The following is a 21,820-nucleotide window of genomic DNA, read 5'->3' on the forward strand; positions in this document are numbered from 1 at the left end:
CTATTTTCCCCCATCTTCTCCAACTCTTGTTATTGTCTTATTTTTAAATAGTCATTTTAGCGGGTATGAAAAGCTAACTTATTGTGCTTTTGCACAATTTGCATTTGCATTTCAAATCTTAATGGTTAGTGATATTGAGTATCCTTTCATGTACTTTTTGGACATTTGTTTATCATCTTTGTGATGATAAAGATCAAGTCTATCAGCCACTTTTTATTGGGTTGTCTTTTTTTTACTGAGTTGTAGGATTTCTTTATATATTCTGGATCTTAAACCCTTATTGTGTTTGTGGTTTCCAAATATTTTCTCCCATTCTCTTGGTTGTTTTCTTATTTTCATGATGAAGTCCTTTGATGCACAAAAGTTTTAAATTTCAGTGAAATCCCATTGTTTTAGTTTGCTAAAGCTGCCAGAAGGCAACACAACAGAGATAGATCAGCTCTTAATAAGGGGATTTATTTAGTTAAAAATGTATAGTTCTTCAGAGGAAAGGCAGCTAGCTTTCATCTGAGGTTCTCTGTTACATGGGAAGGCATAGGGCAATGTCTGCTGGCCTTCTCTCCTGGCTTCTGGGTTCCAGGGGCCCTCCCCTGAGTGATTCCTTTCTGCCTCTCCAAACGTCTGGGATGAGCTGCAAGTGCTGAGATGAGGTATGCTGAGCTGCTTGGGCTGTGCTATGTTGAGCTCCCTTCTGACCTCTCTCTTTTAAGTCACTAGCTAATTAAATTAAACCTCACTCATTATGGAAGGCTTTTCCCCTAGCCAACCACGAATGTAATCAGCCATAGATGAATTCCACATAGTGATGATTTAAGTCCACAGAAACAGAACAACAGGGCATCATTATCTTGTCAAGTTGACACCCATTTATTTGTTTTTCTTCTGTTGCTCATACTTTTGGTGTATAGTTAAAGAAACCATGGCCTAACACAAGGTCCTGAATGTGCTTTCCTATATTTTCTCCTAGGAGTTTTATAATTTTGATTCTTATATTTAGGTCTTTGATCCATTTTGAGTTAGGTCTTTGATTTTTGTAGGTGGTGTGAGGTAGGGTTCTGCCTTTAGTTCTTTTGCATATAGATTTCCAGTTTTCCCATTACCATCTGTTGAAGAGGCTGTTATTTCCCTTGTAGGCTTGTCACCATTGTCAGAAATCAGTTGGCCGTAGATATGAGGGTTGATTTCTGAACTCTCTTTGATTCTTTCTCCCACAGATATAGTTTTGATTTCTATGAATTATGTTTCCTCAGGATTATAATGTCCAGAATGAGCTCTTTGATGCACTCAGTAACTGATCTCAACTTAATTATGTTGCCATGATTTGTCTATATAGACTTACTGTTGAGAATTCCTTGTTCCTTTACATACTATAAACAATAGAATGTTGCAACAAAGGGGTGAGGGTTGGCATCAAGGTTGTTGTATGTAGGAAGACATTTTCTAGGTCCCCTGGCTGAAGAACTGTTGAATAGAGGGAACTGCTATTTTCCTGTATCACCTGGTTGCATCCTAACAGTAATAATGGACTATTCACCTTTGGAAAATTTTTGAGAAATGTTAGATTTTTGATATAGATTGCCTTTGTTGCCTGCCATACCAGAATTTCTTTCTTTTATATCTGAATATATCAACCATCTTTGCAGATAGGTAGAAACAAAGCAAAACTAGAAAAAACATAGAAGTAATTGGGTGTATAGAATCATTTCCCCTTATTGGGGTCATTTTTTACTGGCACTGAATGTGATTTTGTGTTTCTCAATATTATACATGAACTAAATACTCTTTCCATGGCCTGACTTCATCTGTATGTCCTCACAAATAGTAATTCTTAACAAATGGTGGGATCTAATAGAAGAGGCAGAGTTTAATCTTTTAGATACTGTTATGTATTAATTTGTGCGACTAGTTTAATTCTTTACAGGATTCTACCTGACTGCTGGATGCAAACAGTAAACCTTAGTTTGCTCCTTTTGGGAAACACATATGACCTTTGGTTTCTTACCCTTTGGTTTGTCTCTTACCCTTTAGTTTTTTTACCCTTTGGCCATGCAGCAGGGCCCTCCTAGGGCTGAAAGGGACTTTAACTATTGGGAATTTAATTGGTTTTAAATATGGAGATTATGGGTGACATGGAACAATGTTTGATATTGGATTTAAAAATCAAATAAATTGTGTTTTTTTGCCCTTTTAGGTATTTTTGAATTCTAAAAGCAATAAATGCTCATTGAAAACATCTCAGAAAGTATAGAAAGTTACAAAAAATAAAATCACAGAAGAAACAAGCCAAAAGCAAATGAACCAACCACCATCTGTAATTCATCCTTCTATTGGAATCGTTAGCTTACATTTTAGAATATGTCCATCTAGTATTTTTCTTCTAAGCTTTAAGAAATGTTAAAATAATTGAGCATATATTTATAGATGGGGAAGTCTTCCCTTTGGATGTAACAGGGATAATTAATTGCCTTCTGAGCTATTTTTCTTTCTTTTTTTTAATCTGATGGGCAATGTGAATTTTTACGGATTGCATCCCTGTTTTGGTTAACCATCAGAGGGGTAAATTTTTGGCTCATTTCTAGCAATTGTATAGGACTTAATTGCATATATTTTATAGACTAGGTTGGTCTCCTTATTTTGCATTTGTTTTAATTTTCTCACTAGTTGATCCTATTTGATTTTGTAAGTCATTCTAAATCTTTTGTGGAACAAGTTGAGGTAAAAATAAAAATGTTTCTGGGAGTATAATTTTCTATCTTTTTGCTCTAATATTACATTTGAAATATTTTCTTATGACAGAATTTCTGTAAACAATTTAAGGCTATATAATATTTCATTCCTTTTAATGGCCTCATTTTAAATAATATTTCTTATAGATCATTTAAGTTTCTAAATTTTTGCTATTTTAGGTGGTGCCATAATGAATATTTTTGCTTATAAGTATTGTTGTCTTCATTTACATCCACCCTTTTTGTACTTATTTTTCTCCATTTTCATTAGTATAGAATTTAATACAGTACAATTCAGCAGTTTGAAATATATTGTTTTGCAGGTTTCTATGCTCAGTTTTATTATTCCCCTAAATTCCCTGGTTCCTCTTTGTAGTCATCTCTTAACCCTAACCCTCTGCCACTGGTAACCAGTAATCTGTTTCCTTTTCTTGCAGTTCTGCTCTTTTCCAAATATGATATAAATGGACTTATACAGTATGTTTCTTTAACTCAGCATAATTCCTCTAGTTGCAACTAGAGAACCCTGACTAATACAGTATATATAAATGTTATAACAGTAGATTGGTCCTTATTGCTGATTAGTATTCCATTATATGGTTGTATAGCAGTACATTTGTCCATTTCATGTGCTTTATTTTAATCTCTTGGTTAGCTGGAGTGCTTGGTATAATAGTTATTTGAAGGAGGACATATGGGCAGCATATTTTATTTTATTACTTCTTTTCTATCTTGTCTTTCTAAGGCCTTTATGCATGAAAGACTTTGGAGAAGGATGTTAAAATCTTTGGGCTATAGACTCTAGATCTTATTTCTTTGTTTGACGTGTCATGTTTTAGAGAACCCAGGGTAAGCTATGTGTTGTATTTTATTTTTCCCTCTACCGGACTCTACCGGAATATTTATGGAATTGTCCAATCTAAGGAAAGTTTGTTCAGGATGTGATTTTTATTTACTAAATGAATGAGACATTTTGATCTGCTTGTTTGGATCTATATTTGATTATTTGTTTGTTATTTGTGAATTTGCATAGTCTCCTTATTTTATATAAATGAGATTATATTTTTCCTTTTGTGTCTGGGTTATTTTATTCAATATGATGGCTTCAGGGTTCATGTTATCTCATGCATCAGAACTTCATTCCTTTTTATGGCTGAATAATAGTCCGTTGTATGTGTATACCATATTTTCTTTATCCATTCATCTATTGTTGGACATCTGAGTTGCTTACACCTTTTGCCTATTGTGAATAATCCCACTATGAGCATCAGTGTGCAAATATCTAATTCTAGTTCCTGCTGTCTTATCTTTTACTGAACACAAGCGTTGAAATAAATTAATATTAACAAAACTTTAGAAAAGCCAATTCTGTGCCTGTTTTTGTGGACAAGTATTTGTAATTTTCACATTACATACAAAGGTTGTTGTAATTTACAATTTACAAGTGAGATTGTTTCTGTTCCCCATAATGGTGTTAAATATGCCAAATTAAAATTTTTGGAGGGGTGTTGGGTAAAGAACCTGCTGTCCATAGATACACCACAACATGATTTAAGAAGTTTCAGGTGAACATTTTTGAGTTTTATTTTTTTTGCTTTTTCCAATTTTATCACTTGGATTTGATATTTCAGTTTGAAAGTTTACTGCTAATGAAGACTTGCTGTATTCTCCATGTAGAAATAATCAATCTTTTGATGTAGATATAGTGTTCTATATAGTTGTGTGGTAGTTTCTTACATGTTTGGTAAGGCATCTTGGGAATCAAAATAATTTTATTAGAAGTTACATTTTTTGCCATTTTGGATTTTGTTCTTCAGAAAGTCAGGAAGAAGCCAATTAGATATATGGCTATAAAGAGTAATATAACACTTAACCTGTGCATTTCCTGACAAGCAAAGATGAGATTTATCATTATCTAAGTTTTAAATTTTCTTTTATTTTTTTCATATCAATTAATCAGTATCTGGGGGGCATTAAAAATGGCCTTGCTCCATTACAGATTTTTTTTTTTTTTGCATGGTCAGGCACCAGGCATTGAAACCGGGTTTCCGGCATGGCAGGTGAGAACTCTGCCTGCTGAGCCAGCATAGCCCACCCCCATTATTGATTTTTTCTTTTTTTTTGCGTGGACAGGCACCAGGAATCGAACCTGGGTCTCCAACATGGCAGGGCGAGAACTCTGCCACTGTGCCACCGAGGCCACATTATTGATTTAAAAAAAATATATTTTTACTGAGAAATCATCACACCATACAGTCCATCCATAGTACACAATTAGTGACTGATAGTATCACATAGTTGTGTATTCATCACCGTGATTAATTTTAGAACATTGGCATCACTTCAGAAAAAAATAAAAAAACAAAAGGAAAAACTCTTATCTACCATGCCCCTTACCTCTCCCTCTCATTGATCACTAGTACTAGTATTGCAACCTAGCCAATTTTTTTTACCCCTTATCCTCCCCCATTATTTATTTATTTTTTAACTTAACTGTCCATACCCTGGATGAAAGGAGCATCAGACACAAGGTTTTCACAATCACACGGTCACATTGTAAAAGCTGTATAGTTATACAATAGTCTTCAAGAATCAAGGCTTTTGGAACACTTCAGTAGATTCAGGTGCTTCCCTCTAGTCATTCCACCATAAACTAAAAAGGGATATCTAATATAATGCGTAAGAATAACCTCCAGGATAACTAACTTGACTCTGTTTGAAATCTCTCAGCCACTGAAACTTTTTTTTGTCTCATTTCTCTTTTCCCCCTTATGGTCAAGAAGACTTTCTCAATCCCATGAGTTGGGTTCTGGTTCATCCCCAGAGTCCTGTCCATGTTGCCAGGGAGATTTACAACTACACAGGGGGGAGCTGCTATTGATTTTAGCTTGATCATAGTTGGTGAAATTGTGAAGGAAGAGACTGGCAGAACCAACAATTGTGAAGTCTTTATAGTTAAAGGTTTTTGTTATCATAGGATATGAAAACTGATGTTGAAATCTTTTTACTTTCTAAATTGCTTTCATGTCTAGGAGGTGCTGGCATTTCCATGAGGTAATCTGGTACTCTGGTAGCACAAATGGTTAAGATAAATTAATTGCTGTTTATTTTCATCCTTTGGATCTGTTAACCATCATAACAGAATGCCAATCAAAGCACTAGATAATCTATAACCTTAATGGTGTTTGCTTTGATAAATAATAATAAAAAATGAAAATTAAACTTAATCTCAGCTGCTGGGTTAATTTCCTTTTTAAAATCCTGTGTATTGGTTGGGCCATGGTGTCTTAGCAGGCAGAGTACTCGCCTGCCATACTGGAGACCTGGGTTCGATTCCTGGTGCCTGCCCATGGGGGGAAAAAAAAAAGTCCTGTGTGTTATGGATGGGAGACAAAAGATAGCAGTAATCAGTTGCTGGAACAAAAACTTTATAATCCAAATGTGCTGGAGCTTTTGTGGATACCTTTAATGAGATGGAGAAGAATAGTGAATAGGGTATAGAGACCTGGAGATGAATTCTACTTATGATCTTCTACAAAAGAGTTTGGATATTTTACTTTTCTGAACTCATAATAAAATGGAATAACGTCTATTCTGCAGTACAGTGCCTAAACTCAGAAATGGGTGGTGGTTATTGTTGCTTCTGAATGAGTGGGAGCACTAAGAATATGTAGAGTTTGCAGCCACTTAAGCCAAAATGAAGGGTTAATGTTTTTTTTCTCTAGTAATCAGGAAAGACTGGTGATTAATCTATATTTTATTTGAAGGCTGTAATAGAAATATAATTACTTCTTGCTTTTCTTGCAAAATGGAAAATATTATAGTACTTGTGCTCTCTGAATATTGAGAATATTAGGGAGATAAAGCATGTAAAGTATAGAACAGGGCTTGACACAAGTCTCAGTAAATATTTGTTGTTATTGTTAATAACATAGCTGTGTAGTGGAGCAGAGGATCCTATAGGCCAGACTTTTAAAGTTTATTTTCCCTTAATGATTAAATTTAAATTAAGTTAATTCTCATATTCCATTTCCTTTTACTACTCAAGTTTCTCTTGCTTTTGCCTTGTTTTTTTTTCTCACTGGTGTCTCCTTCCAGTAATGGTTCTTGGCACCGACTCTTCTGTTATTGTTCTGGATCTATATTAGCGAAGTGGAGCAGTTATGATCTAGGTTTGCCAGTTCAAAAAATCCTCCTGGAGAACAAGGGTAGATGTGGAGGAGAAAGACCCTGACAACTTAGATTCAGTGAGTAAAGAAATAAATATTTTAGTAAAGGTAGTTTTATTCTCAAGAATAGAAATCTAGTTTAGGTAACAAAATAATTTAATGAAAGAACACCTGGGACTTCATTTGATTTAATAAATGCCAACTCAGGGATACTCTGATGTCTGAGTTGGAGTCCTTTGTACAAGCAACAGGAAACTGATCAAACTGGCTTGAGTAAGGGGGCATTCATTTTATGGACACTGAATAGTTAAGGGGCAGTAGTTCAAGGACAGGAATGCCATCACAAGGCAAGGCCTGGACCAGAATGCTTTCATAACTTGCTTCTTTTTTCATTTTTTTCAAATTTTTTATTCTAGACTGCACAGTCTACCATTGTGTTTACTTTGCTTTATGAAGTTCAATGCTGATATCTGCTTGAAAAAATAATAAATTATAATTAATAAAATAATATATAGTTCCATGTAGATCATTAACTTGCAATTTGGAATTTCTTTATGCATAAGTCTGTGGTTTTTTTTTTTTTTTAGCACAGTGTAGGCTGGCAAAAAGAGAAATATTAGAAAGTCGTAGGATGATAATCAGGAGACCACAGTGGTCTGGAAGCCAAGGAATGAAAGAATTTTAGGTGCCGTTATGGAGATTTCATTTTTTTTAATGAGAACTGAAAAATCTGTGTTAGGCCTGTGGTTTTTTTGTTTTGTTTTGTTTTGTTTTTTTGTGAGGAAGTTTTTGAATGGATGAGAACGGAGAAGAGGTGTTTCTCTGAATTTATGACTTGGCTGGGAATTGAAACGAGAAAAGAGAAATGAATGTGCTTAGAAGACCTAAGGTTTGGAAAGTAAGTTAGAAATTCAAGTGTTCTAGCTACTTCTAATACATTGATTATAGAAATGAAATGCTGAAGTGCTTCTGGGCCTTTTCCCACCACAATGAAGAATGACCAAAAATTGCCCTCTACTGAGTGTAGGGAAAGAAAGGATGAATGTGTGGAAACATTTGGATAGTTTATCAAGAATAATGTGTGAGGTGGATATGGTTGAATGAGTGCCTACTTATATAATTAAATACTGGATATTTTGTCTCATTTAATCACTACAACAACCTGGAAAGTAGCTGATGTTAGCTCAGTTTTACTGATGAGGAAACGAATTATATGGCATTTCATTGATGATTCTGATAAGTGTATGGGAGCTTAAAAGGTGAGTAGGGCTTTTCAATAGATAATGGGTAGGGCGGGCGCTTTATAGCATGACTCTTAGAATAAGAATTTGTAAAGTGATGCTTTTTAATTTTAATTTTTCATATGTGGCATTTAGTTCTGGGTTCATCTGTTTTGCTTTTGAAACTTCCCATGGGGTGAAATATCAGTTTAATGTGCTAAATTATGGTTACCATTAGGACAAGATCCCTGTTAGAACAGGACAGCAGATGTTGAGACTCACAGCAGAAGGTTTTGGGAACTGGGAATGGAACCTCAGAAATGTATATATAGTTGATATCCTTATGAGGTGAAGAAGAAGAAAATAGGTAGGTCAGGTGCTAAAGCAGTGAACTTTCCTTACCTCTTTGGTAAGGGAGATGCTGTTATGGGGAGGGGTCACTGCAGAAAAGCCCTAAATGGGCATACATGTGACTAGTAAGTCGGGATGTAGAAGCCCAAAGTGAAAAGAGGAGATAGTTTTGTGCAACCAAAGGAAATATAGAGGGTCAGTTAGTTGAAGAAAGAAAGGGGGTCTTAGAGACATTTAGCAAAAGTGAAGAAGGAATCTGTAGTGATGCTAGAAAGTAGCATTAACATGTCACTCAAGTTAAATTATAGAGAAGAAGGAGGTAGAACATAAGACTTGGAAGGATTGTTCTGTTTTGACTTGAGTCCTTCCTCTGATTATAATTGAAGTCAGTTTTTTTCTTTTTATGGTGGAAAAACTTCTCTGTAACCTGCCTAAAATATTTCTTATAGTCATCTATATTTTTATTATTTGATTTTTCGTGATTCCCAAGCATTTTCTTGTGATCATTAGTTTTGTTTCCCAGAAAGAATTTTATCTGGAGACTGCATTTGCCAATGGTCATACCAGTATAGTTCCCATTATAAACAAATTCCTGACTAGTTAAACTACTTCATTCTCACAAAAGTGTTTTTATCTGATCAAGTCACCTGTGGGTAAATGGATTAAAATGGAGTTTGTGGATTAGCAGAAAGAACTTCAGAATTAAGGCTTTCCTTTCTCAGTAGTTGTCTAGGGAGGTAGGCAGGTGCTACACAGAGGTAGGGGAAAGATGGTTCATTGTGTAAGTGAGGCAGAGGGAGGGCTGGAGATGGAAAAGAAAGCAAAAGAGAGAAAGTATGATGGTGGAAAGAGAGTGCAGAAAGGAATGAAAAAATGCTACAAGGACAGAACAGGCAGGTTTTGAAAACAGGGAAGAAGGCAGTGAAGAACAAAAACAAGAAGGCATAGACAGTACAATCATCAAAGCTCACAGCAGGAATAAAAGGCAGTGTTGTCTGAATTCCTAATAAAATACTGGGATCAGAAACTTCTATGGCTGCTATGGAGCCAGTTTGGTGACATGGAAAGAGCATTAGATTTTAATTGGAAGACCCGCCTCAGGTCTTTGCAATGCTGTTTAGCTACTCTGAGCCCTAGTTTCCTCCTGTGTTCTTCCTACTTCTAAACAATGGTTGGACAAAGCATTTTGCTGAGGATCAGTTTTCTAATCTCTTAAACGGGAATAATCATGATGAGATTGATTGTTGTGAGAATTTCATTAATATGCATATTGCTTGCTTTCTGCCTTCCTTTACTCTTAGTTCTTCCGTGGGAAATGGAAATAGAATTTCTGGCAGCCCTGGTTAAAACTTGTATTTGAATAGGGGGAACAAATGTTAAAAAAAATTTAGATTGAAATCCTAGTGCTCAATGAAAGGGAGGGGTAAGGGGTATGGTATGTATGAATTTTTTTCTATTTTTTAATTTCTTTTTCTGAATTGATGCAAATGTTCTAAGAAATGATCATGATGATGAATGTGCAACTATGTGATGATATTGTGAATTACTGATTATATATGTAGAACGGAATGGTTGTTAAGAATGTGTTTATCGTTGTATATTTTTTTAAATTTAAAAATTAATAAAAAAACCCTTGTATTTGTAGATTTTTGAGTTTTCAGGGAATCTCTGCTTTTGTTAACTATACAGTTAGGTTCCACAGAAAGAGGTAAAGAACTTTGTGCATTTGATTCGTGTGCTTTGAAAATGTTAATTCTAGCCTAAAATTTCAAAATAATTTCATATATTATTTCCCCCTTCCCCCTTCCCCCCCATTAAAACTTGTATAGTTAAGGAACCTATTTAGTGTGTATATCCAAATAATAAAAACGTTTTGTAATGTGATCATAACTTTTTATTTCAAGACTTTTTGGAACTGTTATACTACATTAATAAGCTTTGTCTCCATGTTCTCAGGTGGCTGAATTTTAGCTTTATTCTCAATTTTATAAATTTACATATTTAGTGAGCATCCCAAAGCCCAAAATCCAAAGGTTTTATTTACACCGTGTATCATTTGTAGCATAGTATTGGCTCTGGGTTTTAAAAATATGTGACTTAATTCAATAATGCAACTGTGTTTTTGTGTGGTATGGGTTCAGGCAAGTTAATATTCTTGGGTATTAAAGGCAGCATGCTAACAAAATTCTTTAAGTTGTTTCTCTTAATCATATTCTGGTATATTGTCTTCGTATTATCTGCTCTCCCCTACTTGGCCCTGGCTTGACCTTCTTTGCATTTACTCACGGCTAGAAATTGTACACAACCTATTTTGGGAAGTAGTGATGATTGGGGAAGGGTTTGAGAAGTTACTGCTCCTGCAGTAAGTATCCTTTCTCAGGTAGGTAGAAGAGCTTTCCTCTTGAACAAGCAAGGGACTACACCCTTAAAGAACAGGGATGGGCAGCAGAGATGGCTTCTTGCTCATAACTGAGACTAGTAGATTAGTGGACAACAAAGGCTTTTTCAGTTATTAATGTTTTGAACAATCTATTTCACACTTCCCCGATGTTAATTTTACTTTAGAATAATGACCTTGGTGATGAAAAAATCGAAGCCAGAGAGATTGTTAAACTGAGGGTAGGAGTATATTAAATGATAGGTAAGGTTTAGAAGGATTCTTGTTACTTTATTTTTTCCCCTGGTTTTGAGGTTCTGGGGGCCCTCAGGGATCTTCTAATATGAAGAAATGTTAAAGCAGTTGATTATATAGTTTACAGTGCACACCTTTAAAGTTTATCAAAACTGTATAGTGGTTATTCACATTTGGGGAGGGGGTGCTTTGGTCTTTTGACTTAATAGGTTTAGGTGACATAATCATTTTTAAGCTTTATTGTGCTTCAGCCTGTTGTTTGTATTAAAGGGGTATGAAAAATATCTAACATAACTCTTATGTCATGGAATTTTCCTTTTCTTTTTCTGGATCCTTTGGAAGTAATAGATTATATTTCTGTGTGTTTTTCATGTTTTGAAAATAAGGGGAACGGGAGGGGAGAAAGCAGGGGCATTCCTGTACCCTAATGGTTAAAGGTAAGTGAATGTCTCAGTCACTTGATCATTATGATTGTATTTGTCAGTATCTGGAAATAAACATAAAAAAGCTTTTCAGTTATGTATGTGGAAAACATACAGTTTACAGTTATGTATGTTAAAAATTCAAGATGCTGACTTGAAGCTTTTCCCTCTTCTATTCCAAGGTACGTTCTATGGATGAACTGAATCATGATTTTCAAGCCCTTGCTCTGGAGGGAAGAGCGATGGGAGAGGTAAGTGAATTGGTGTGTCAGAAAAATGGGCATGTCTTGAAGGGAAAGTTGGAGTTGTTTTTCATCTAGTGTGTCTGAATCCAGTCTCCAGAAGTACGTGCTTGCTTTTCTTTGTGGCCCATCCTCATAATAAGAATGAGATGTTACAGAATTTTGCCAAAGCTGTATCACTATGGGAAGAATCTTAACCTTAGCCTAGTGTCTTAGAGACCAACTAAAACATAGCACAAATTATTGAATGTCATTTGGTCAGTTGTAAGTTGAATGCTAAAATTTTAAATATAATGTAAATTGATGTATTATATATATATCTCCTTACCTCTGACTCATTTTCCAGTTGCTAGGTTCTTTTTGCACTGGAAGGGAGTTTTATATTGGTATGCTGCTAATCAGAATATATTGACAACCTATTTTTAGAGTAGCCTTTTTTGATCAAGTTGTTTAGAATTCCCTAGTGATGGAGAAATTGCTAAGTTTCTGGTGAAATAATTCCAGAAGCAGAGGTCTGAGCTAGTCTTCCCTTAGAGAGAATTGACGAATAAGAGTAATTTTGGTTTGCTTTTTAATGTTTAAGATTTACCAAAACAAAGTTTATCTTCATCTGTTACATTGAAAAGGAGAGGTGCCATTATTCAAAAGAAAGGGATATAGATAGCTGAAATCCATCTAATTTCTGGTTATTCTACTTGTTGGCAGTACACATGTATTGACAAGGAAGATAGAATATACCATTTGAATTCATTGTTTAAGATTTCACAGGTTCCCAGTTAGGGGCATTTGTGACTCTTGTTCTAGAGAGTAGTAACCTTTGACTTTCTCTTTAATTTATTAAACTTTTAATTTATTTAGATAGTGTATATCTAATATTTTAAAACTTTCACATTTTAAAGGAGGGAAAATTGTTGTATTTTGGATTTCGTATTTATGCCATTCATTAAATGCATTTTTCTTTTGATTTAGCAAATATTCTTTGATTCAGGCACTGTGCTAGGTTCTGGGAATTCAAAATTAAGTAAGATAATTGCTCTCCTCCATAACAAATGCTCATTGACTATGGTTTTGGTTGGGCACTTAATAAGTTAAATCTTTTTGGTATTTTGGTCCTGAGATCTTTGCTTTCTTGGTTTCAAGATTTTGTTTCTAACTTTTCTGAATTGTCTTCTTGTCACAGAGTCCAGTGTCCTTTCTTTTTTGGCTCATGGGATTTAGGCTTGCTCTATTTTTTCCCTGAAGCTTTAAGAAATAGGTACCCTTGTGTTCCCTGTGCCTGTTGAAACATTGAAACAATGCGCATCAATAAAACCTACATTGTTATTGGGTGGAAGACTTCATCTGTTAATTTATAGCAAGCTTCTAATCTGTCCCCATCCCCCCATTAAAAATCAATTCCAGTTGTTTTTCTTTTTTTAATTTGAAGACTTGTAGGTTTATAGAAAAATCATGCATATAATACAGGGTTCCCAGTTACCACTCAATTATTAGTACCTTGCATTAGTGTGGTACATTTTTTGCAATTCCTGAAAGAACACTTGAGAAAAATAATTTTGCTATTAATTATAATCCATCGTTTACAGTAGGGTTCACTCTTTGTGTTGTATAGTTCTGTAATTAAAAAAAAATTTATTATAGTTTCTAAAAAATATTGGTCTTCCAAATCCCTTGTTTCCATTTTGTAAGCTCCAGTTCATAATCTCTTGAAGGCTTGTTAAGAGCAATTGAAGAAAAAGTTTAATAGAAGGTGGGTTTTATTTAAATGACAAGTCAATTAAAGTCTCTTTTAATCATTTTTTTCTTCCAGAAATGCCATTTATGACATACATATAGAATTCTCAGAAATAGATGGCTGGATATATAAATAGATAAATGTACATTCTAACAGTAGTCCTGTGTCACTCCTTACTCATTATTTATTTGCAAGGTAACAATAATAGTTACCATTATTGAGTGCTTTTTAGGCAGATGCTAAGGATTTTGCATGCATTATCTCATCCATAGCTTTTTTCCAGTTTGATAGTATTTTTTAATTGAGGTGAAATTCACATATCAAGAAAATTAATCATTTTAATGTGAACAATTAAATGGCATTTTCTGTCTTCACAATGTCATTATGTCATACAACCACTACCTCTGTTTAGTTCCAAAATGTTTCATCACTCCAAAAGGAAACCCTATCCCATTAAGCAGTTGTTCCCCCATCACCGCCCCCCCCAGCCCCCCAATCTTTGGCAACTGCCAGTCTGCATTATGTCTCTCTGGATTTACTTATTCTGTGTATTTCATTTAAATAGAATCATACAATAATACATATTTTTGGAGGACCATCCTATTATTGAGATAAGGGAAATGGCTGAGAGAAATGAATTAATTTGTCCTGTCTACCACATCTAGTACTCTTAACTGCAAAGCATGTGCCTTTAGATATATGAAACTAGTTTTTTTAAAATAATTGAGAGGTAAATTGATATTTTGAGGAGGATTTACAAAATGCTTCCTATACCCCTTCCTAAAATATAATTTTTGAAAGCATAACCCAGGGCAAGGGGTTAGACTGAATACGGAGTAAGATTTCTGTAATTAAGTATTTTCAGTGAATGCACAGTAAGACAGAAAAAGTAAAGTATTTTTTTCTATGTATGGTTGGAGTTTAGAGAAAGTAATGATCGGTATTGGCAGAACAATTTGACTTTAATGGAGAAGGTATAGGAATTGAGGAGAGTCTTCCAGTATTAGGATTTGGGTAGGTACAGGTTTGGAGAATGTTTTTTACAGTGATACAAGGGAGAAGAGCACAGAGCATGTGGAAGCAGAGAAGAAAATTATGTATGTAAATATAGTACTTACCCATATTTAGTGTTACCCTAACACTAGAAGTTCAAGTAAATTGCATGGACTTTTAGGCAGTCACAGTTTATTTTGGCTGCAATTACTTTATGTGTGCTTTGTGTGCATGTTTGTGAGTTCTCAGTAGAGTGAACAGTAACTATGTTCAAGAATATATGAACTTGTAGAATTCAAAGAGAATTGGCTCCATTCAAAGTAATTTGCTATCTAGTAATTAATGCTGCTTAGCTCTTGTTACATTTTTCCTATAAAGCTACTACTAGACTCTTGGTGTCATTTTGAAAGATTTAGAGCATTTCTTGGTAGGAATCTTGCTAGGAAGTAGCTACTTAAATTATCACTATCAAACCTTGCTGATTGTCTCAAGTACAGCTTTATTTAGCTGAAGGACTCAATAGTGCAAGTGTTTTTCCTGGCTCCTATTCTAGAAATAAAGCAGATAGGAAAATATTTTAGGATTAGGGCTACAAATTATTTCCAAATATTTTGTCTGCTCTTCTTGCTTAGCTTAATCCTTTTATTCAACTTAATGTCACTATTCTGAAAAGTTTAAAGGTACATATTTTGCATCTTTTATTTGTATATAAAAGATGAGTGTTAATTGAGTGTTCAGGGAAAGGAGGAAGGCTTTACAGGCTTCTGGGCTCTGATTTTACATTTGTTTGGTTTATGATCTTGCATGACTTATTTGCTTTACTTGTAGGAAGGGCAGCATTATTGTTCATATTCAAAAATGGATCGATTTGTAAAGAGGAGAGAGGTTCTAATTGGAAAGTACTTTTAGAGGCTCGACAGAAAGTCATATTATTTTGCATAATTTTAATTTTCTAATTTTTTTTAAACCATGGACCTTTTCTCCTTTTTTAAAAATGTTAGAACTTATTTTAAAAGATTCGTTTACTGTTGGTGTATGTGGAATAAAACATAAAAGTTCCTTTTCATCACTATTTGCAGTCCCTTCTCTGGTGGTAACCTTTGGTAAAAATTTGGCATTAGTTTTCTATTTCATCTGCGTTTACATGCACATATGCTTGCACATATGCAGAGAGACACATAATATGTAGAGATACTCCATATACTTGGAAGTATAAATAGGTCTTTTTTATACCTAATAATTTTATATGGATCATTATAGCTTGTGTTTTTTTCCCCTCAAAAAGTATGTTGAACACTCTTTCCTGCCACCTTAACGTAGTTTTGTCCCATTCTTTTAAAAAAAAAAAACTTCCTTAATGTTTTATGTGATGTAAACTTGACAGCTTCCAGAGAAGTTAAGATAGCAGTGATGATTATTTCTGGAATAGATGAATTTATTTAGATATTTGGCCTTTCATCTTTTATGTGAAACAGAGAAAAATTTACGCTTGATAATAGACTATTTTCGTAAACCTGAGAAAGGAAATCTGGAAAGAACTGTATTTGTAATGATAATGAATTCTTCCATGTTCACTGGCTAAGAATAAGATACCTTATGTTTGAATTATAGCTATAGATTCTTGTTAGACATTACGTAGGAATTCTTTTCATGAGTATGAGATAGCAGAATGGCTTGTAGGAGAAATTTGATAGTGATTTGGGGGAACTGTTAACACAAAGTAAGATATAATTTGATGGTTGGGATAAAGATAGCACAGGACCAGAACCCTAAGTCATTGCATGTAGCTGTGGCTCAGATATTTCTTTTCTTTGGACGTTTTTTTTTCCTTTTCCCATCTATAAAATAAAGAGAGGATACTACATAGTTTCCCAGACCTATTCAGGGCTAAGATTCTTGGAATTTGCCCATATTTCTGCCTTTAAAAAGAGAAAAAAGAAGCAGCCCTGTTTTTTTCTAAAATATGTCAGAGTACATCACAAAGGTTCCCTTTTAGAAAGACTAAGCCCTTGTGATGTAGAGGTTTTGTTGTTTTTCACTGGGATCTTCACATGACTAATTCACCTGCCTGTAGCTAAGGCATTGGAGTATCTATTAGAACTCATGAGGTGGTAGTTTGGGAATCAGGGCAAGTGAGAGTCTGATGTGGAGGCCAAGTCTGTTAAATTATTTTCTACTTCTATCTATTGTCTCATAGAATTGGAGGCTTTTGGATCAGTAAATATGATTCTGGGGTCCACAGAATTACCTTCCACAGGCATTTCTTGCAAATTGAGTCCTTTGAGAATAGTTCAGTTGAGTCCAAAATGGATTGAGTTTGGGAAAGGAGATCGGTTGTCCAGCAGCAACATCATGCAGCCATCTTCACTCATATTACTACATCTCAAGTCAGAAAAAGTAATAGACTTGAGGTATTGTAATATAAAAATATCTGACCAAGTAGTGTAATCAATCTCTTTTTCCCAAAATGTAGCTTTGAGTACAGGATGGAATGGTAAAAGTTGCCTAGGCATTAACATATTTATACCATTCGATTGTTGGGAATTTTTGAAGCCTTATTCTTAAGATGAAATGTTTACTTTTATTATGAAACATAGCTAGGCGAGACGAGTGAATAGAAGATTGAGATGTTATTTAATGGCTTTTTGTAGACCTAAGCTTGTAGTAGGGTAGAAGTGAAGGGATCTCTTGGTGAGCCTTGTTTGGGGAAGGATCCTGGCATCTCATACTAGTTTTAGGATTGGGATTGGACATTTTTGGGAACAGGAGAGGAGAAGGAGTCTTAATCCTGGGAATGCGGATGCATCTGACATTTGGAATCTGATTTCCAGTCTGTCCTGTGTGGAACCCCATTCATTCCAATCTATCTGCCTTTATCCTGCACTGTAAAGACTGGGCAGACTTGGTACTGTGTGTGTTGAGCTATCTTGGAATGTTTGAATGCAATAAAACTCTTTTGCAGCAGGATTTAGCTGATCCGCATACTGTTTAATCTGTCTTTTCATTAAATTTTACTCCCTCCATCCTTCTTTGGATGTTGTCATTCTTACATACCAGTATGCTTTTTTTTGAGAGTAAGCCAACTAAATAACTATCATAATACATCAGCATTTTTAAAGATACTTTGACATTGATTTCACTGTCTGTATGAATTTCCGAACAGGTTATTTGAGAGGAAGGAAAATGAGTCCTAAGGCTAAGCTAAGGTCATAAATGTCAAGATTGACATCAGATTCTGTTTTGTTGGGCTCAGAAATAATAATAGTTGAATTTTTGAGGATATATGATATACTAGGTACTGTGCTAATCGCTTTGTATACATCATCATATGTAATCTTCATAGTGGTCCTGCAATGTTATGACGCCCTTTTATAGATGAGGCAAACAAGGATTAGATGGGTTAAGTGAGAGCTAGCATTCAAACTCAGATCTCTATATTACTCCAGATCTTGAGTTTTTCTGCTGTTCATTTCGTCATGTTCAGAGTTTAGCCATCATTCAAAACACAGCTTCAAGTATTAGCTTCTCTATATGAAAGTCTTGCTTACACCAAATAGAAGCTATGGAGAGAAATTAAGTAGTGGGTGATTTGTATCATTTTTATCTTGATAGATAAGTATAATAGTTCTCCCGCAAAGTGCTCTTAAATTTCCTGAAGGATATATTTATCCATCTTTTTTAAAACTTATTTTTTAAAACAGCACAAAATTTCCCATTTTAATCACATTTGTATGTACAATTCAGTGATATTAATTACTTTCAGAATATTGTTCCCCCAAATTCCACCATCCATTACCAAAACTTTTTTATCATCCCAAACAGAAACTCTGTACCGATTAAAAATTCCCTGCTCTTGGTTTCTGCTGATTGTAATCTACTTTCTGCCTCTGTGATTTTGCTTATTTTAGGTATTTCATATAAATGAAATCATATAATATTTGTCCTTTTTGGTCTGGCTTATTTCACTCAGCATGATTTCATCAAGGGGTCATCCATGTAGTAGCATGTATTAGAATGGGATTAAAAAAAAAGCTTTATATTTTGAAATGATTTCAGACTTACAGGATGGCTTCAAAAATAATACAATATAAAACCCATTCTGAGAACTCCAGCATACTCCCGTCCACCAACTTTTAACATCTTGCTATATTTGTTGTATCATTCTATCCACCCATCTGTCTGCCTATCTGTTTTCTAAACATTTGAGAATAGTTTGTAGGCATCATGCTTCTTGAAAACTTAATACTTCCATGTACATTTCCTAAGAACAAGGATATTCGGTTATGTAACCATCTTAACAGTTATCAAGTTTGAGAAATTTAACATTGACGTAAAGCTTATAGTCTTAGTATGTCTAATTTTTTTATATGACTGATAGGCACATAAAAAGATACTCAACATAATTTAATAATTAGTAATTAGTAATAATGCTGCTATGAACATTGGTGCAAATATCTGTATAAGTCCCTGCTTTCAATTTGATTACATACCTGAAAGTGGGATTGCTAGGTCATATAGTTATTCTGTGTTTAACTTTGTGAGGAATCACCAAACTGTTTTCCACAGTGGCTCCACCATTTTACATCTCTATCAAGAATGTATTAAGGCTGTTTTGGGCCTTTTCTCCTCCATTTTCAGATCCAGTCCAGGATCATGTATTGTGTTTAATTGTGTTGACATATATGTAACATAAACTTTCCCATCTCAACCCCTCCCAAACATAAAATTTTATGGAAATTAATCATATTCACAATGTTTTACTACCCTCACCCCATCAGCACAAATCTTTCCCATCACTCCAGACAGAAGCTCTGAAGCATTATGCATTAACTCCCAATTTCCCCTTCCTCCTGCTCCTGGGAACCTGTATTCTAATTTTTATCTTTGAATTTGTGTATTCTAGCTATTTCATATAAGTAGAATCATGCAATATGTGTCCCTTTGTGTCTGACTTATATCATTCAACATGATGCCTTCAAGGCTTACCGTGTAATAGGATATATCAAAACTTGATTCCTTTTTCCCCCTAAATTAGAGAAATTGTAGTTTTTTGGAAAAATCATGCAGAAAATACAAAGCTTCCCTACTCCCTACCCCTCATTATTAACATTTTGCTTTATTGTGGTACCTTCATTAGAATTGATGAAAAAATATTGTTAGAATTGAACTATATGGTCCATAGCGTATTTTGTTTTAAAAATTTTTATTCTGGTGCCATGTAGGACCTATAATTTCCCCTTTCAACCATATTAAAATATATAATTCAGTATGTTAATTAAATTTAAAATGTACTAAAATCAGTACCATCCATTATGGAAACTTTTTTCCGTCACCATAAACAGAAACTTTGTACCAGTTAAGCATGTACTACCCACCCAGGCTCCTGGTAACCTGTATTCTACTTTCTGACCATGAATTTGCTTATTCTAATTATTTCATTTTAGTGAGATCATACAATATTTGTCCTTTTGTAACTGACTTATGTCATTCAACAAAATGTTTTCAAGGTTAATCCATGTTGTATGTATCAAAACTTCATTGCTTTTCACAGCCAAATAATCTATGTATACAACACATTTTGTTTGGTCGTTCATTTGTTAATAACGTTTGGGTTGCTTCCAACTTTTGGCTGTTGCAAATAATGCTGCTTTGAACATTCGTGCAAATATCTGTATAAGTCCCTGCTTTCAATTTGATTACATACCTGAAAGTGGGATTGCTGGGTCATACAGTTATTCTGTGTTTAACTTTGTGAGGAATCACCAAACTGTTTTCCACAGTGGCTCCACCATTTTATATCTCTATCAAGAATGTATGAACATTCCTATTTCTCTGCATCCTCTCCAATACTTATTTTCCTTTTTTCCTCCCTATTATAGCCAGAGTAGTGAGTGTGAAGTGGTATCTTGTAGTTTTAATTTGCATTTTCGTAGTTATTAATTGTGTAGAGTATCTTTTTATGTGCCTATTAGTCATTTGTATATCTTCTTTGGAGAAATGTCTATTCAGGTCCTTTGCCCATTTAAAAATTGGGTTTTATCATTTTGTTGTTGAGTTGTAGGAATTCTTTATAAATGGTGAATTTATAAATCTTTGTAAATTATATATAAAAACCATATATCTTATGAGATATATGGTTTGCAAATATTTTCCCCCATTTTGTGGGATTTCTCATCACTTTTGATAGTGTTGTGGTCTTTTTTTTTCTTTTTTTTTGGGTGCGTGGTCCGTGAATTGAACCTGGGTCTCCTGCATGGGAGGTGAGCATTCTACCACTGAATCACCCATGTAACCCTTGATAGTGTTCTTTAACGAACAAAAGTTTTTAATAAAGCCCAGGTCATCTATTTTTTTTCTTTTGTTGCCTGTGGTTTTGCTATCATAGTTAAGAAACCATTGCTAAATAAAAGGCGATAAAAGATTTGTCTCTTTGTATTCTTATAAGAGCTTTATAACGCTCTTAAATTTAGGTTTTTAATCCATTTTGAGTTAATTTTTATATATGGTATAAGCTAAGGGTCAGCTTCATTCTTTTGCATGTATTATCCCATTTTCTAGGCACCATTTGTTAAAAAGACTGTACTTTCCCTGGAATGGTCTTGATGCCCTTTTTGAAAATAATTGACTTTAGATGTGATGGATTATTTATGGGCTCTTAATTCTATCCCATTGGTCCATTTATCTATCATTATTCCAGTACCGCTCTGTTTTGATTATAGTAGTTTTGCATTAAGTTTTGAAATGGACACATATGAGTCCTCCAACTTTTGTTCTTTTTCAAGGTCATTTTGCCTTAAAATTTCATACGAATTTTAGGATGGGATTCTACCATTTCTGCAAAAAATTCCATTGGAATTTTGATAGGGATTGAATTGAATCCATTTATCACTTAGTATAGTATTTTCTCTTAATATTTAGTTTTCCAATCTGTGAATGTCAAGTTCCTTTCATTTCTTTCAGTAGTATTTTGTAGTTTCTGTTACATGACCTTCACCTGCTTCGTTAAATTTATTCCATGGTATTTTATTCCTTTTGATGTGGGTGATGTGTGCTTCCTGCTGTGGGGGTAGGGGGAATTGGTCAGGGAGCAAATTAGGTATTTTCGTGGTTTTATTTGTGAACTTTACAGGTTTCTTAAGTGATCCAGGAGTTACATTTTGCACAGTGTGCTCTCAAGGACTATTAAAACGATCATTTATTTAATTAAGTGTAGACTTATAATGTAAATACGATTGGTCAATAGATCAAGCCATATATAACCTTATTTATAGGTAGCTTAAAAAATAGTCCTATGTTTCCTTACATACTTATTCCTCTATTATGCAGAAATATG

The 21,820-nt window shown here is 34.3% G+C and overlaps 1 protein-coding gene across 16 annotated transcripts in view; it reads left to right on the top strand.

Annotated features, from left to right (window-relative positions):
* PUM1 (pumilio RNA binding family member 1) overlaps positions 1–21,820 on the top strand; it is a 148,115-nt gene that overhangs the window by 35,363 nt on the left and 90,932 nt on the right. For 15 of the 16 annotated variants that reach the window (XM_077150529.1, XM_077150528.1, XM_077150522.1 and 12 more), the window contains one exon: positions 11,703–11,771. In XM_077150529.1, coding sequence (XP_077006644.1) covers positions 11,703–11,771 — 69 coding nt within the window. Of the gene's footprint in view, positions 1–304; positions 1,516–11,702; positions 11,772–21,820 lie in introns of those variants that run through there. The other variant, XM_077150535.1, reaches the window with a different exon arrangement.

The sequence above is a fragment of the Tamandua tetradactyla genome, chromosome 2 (assembly GCF_023851605.1).
Source record: "Tamandua tetradactyla isolate mTamTet1 chromosome 2, mTamTet1.pri, whole genome shotgun sequence".
Taxonomy (NCBI): Eukaryota; Metazoa; Chordata; class Mammalia; order Pilosa; family Myrmecophagidae; genus Tamandua; species Tamandua tetradactyla.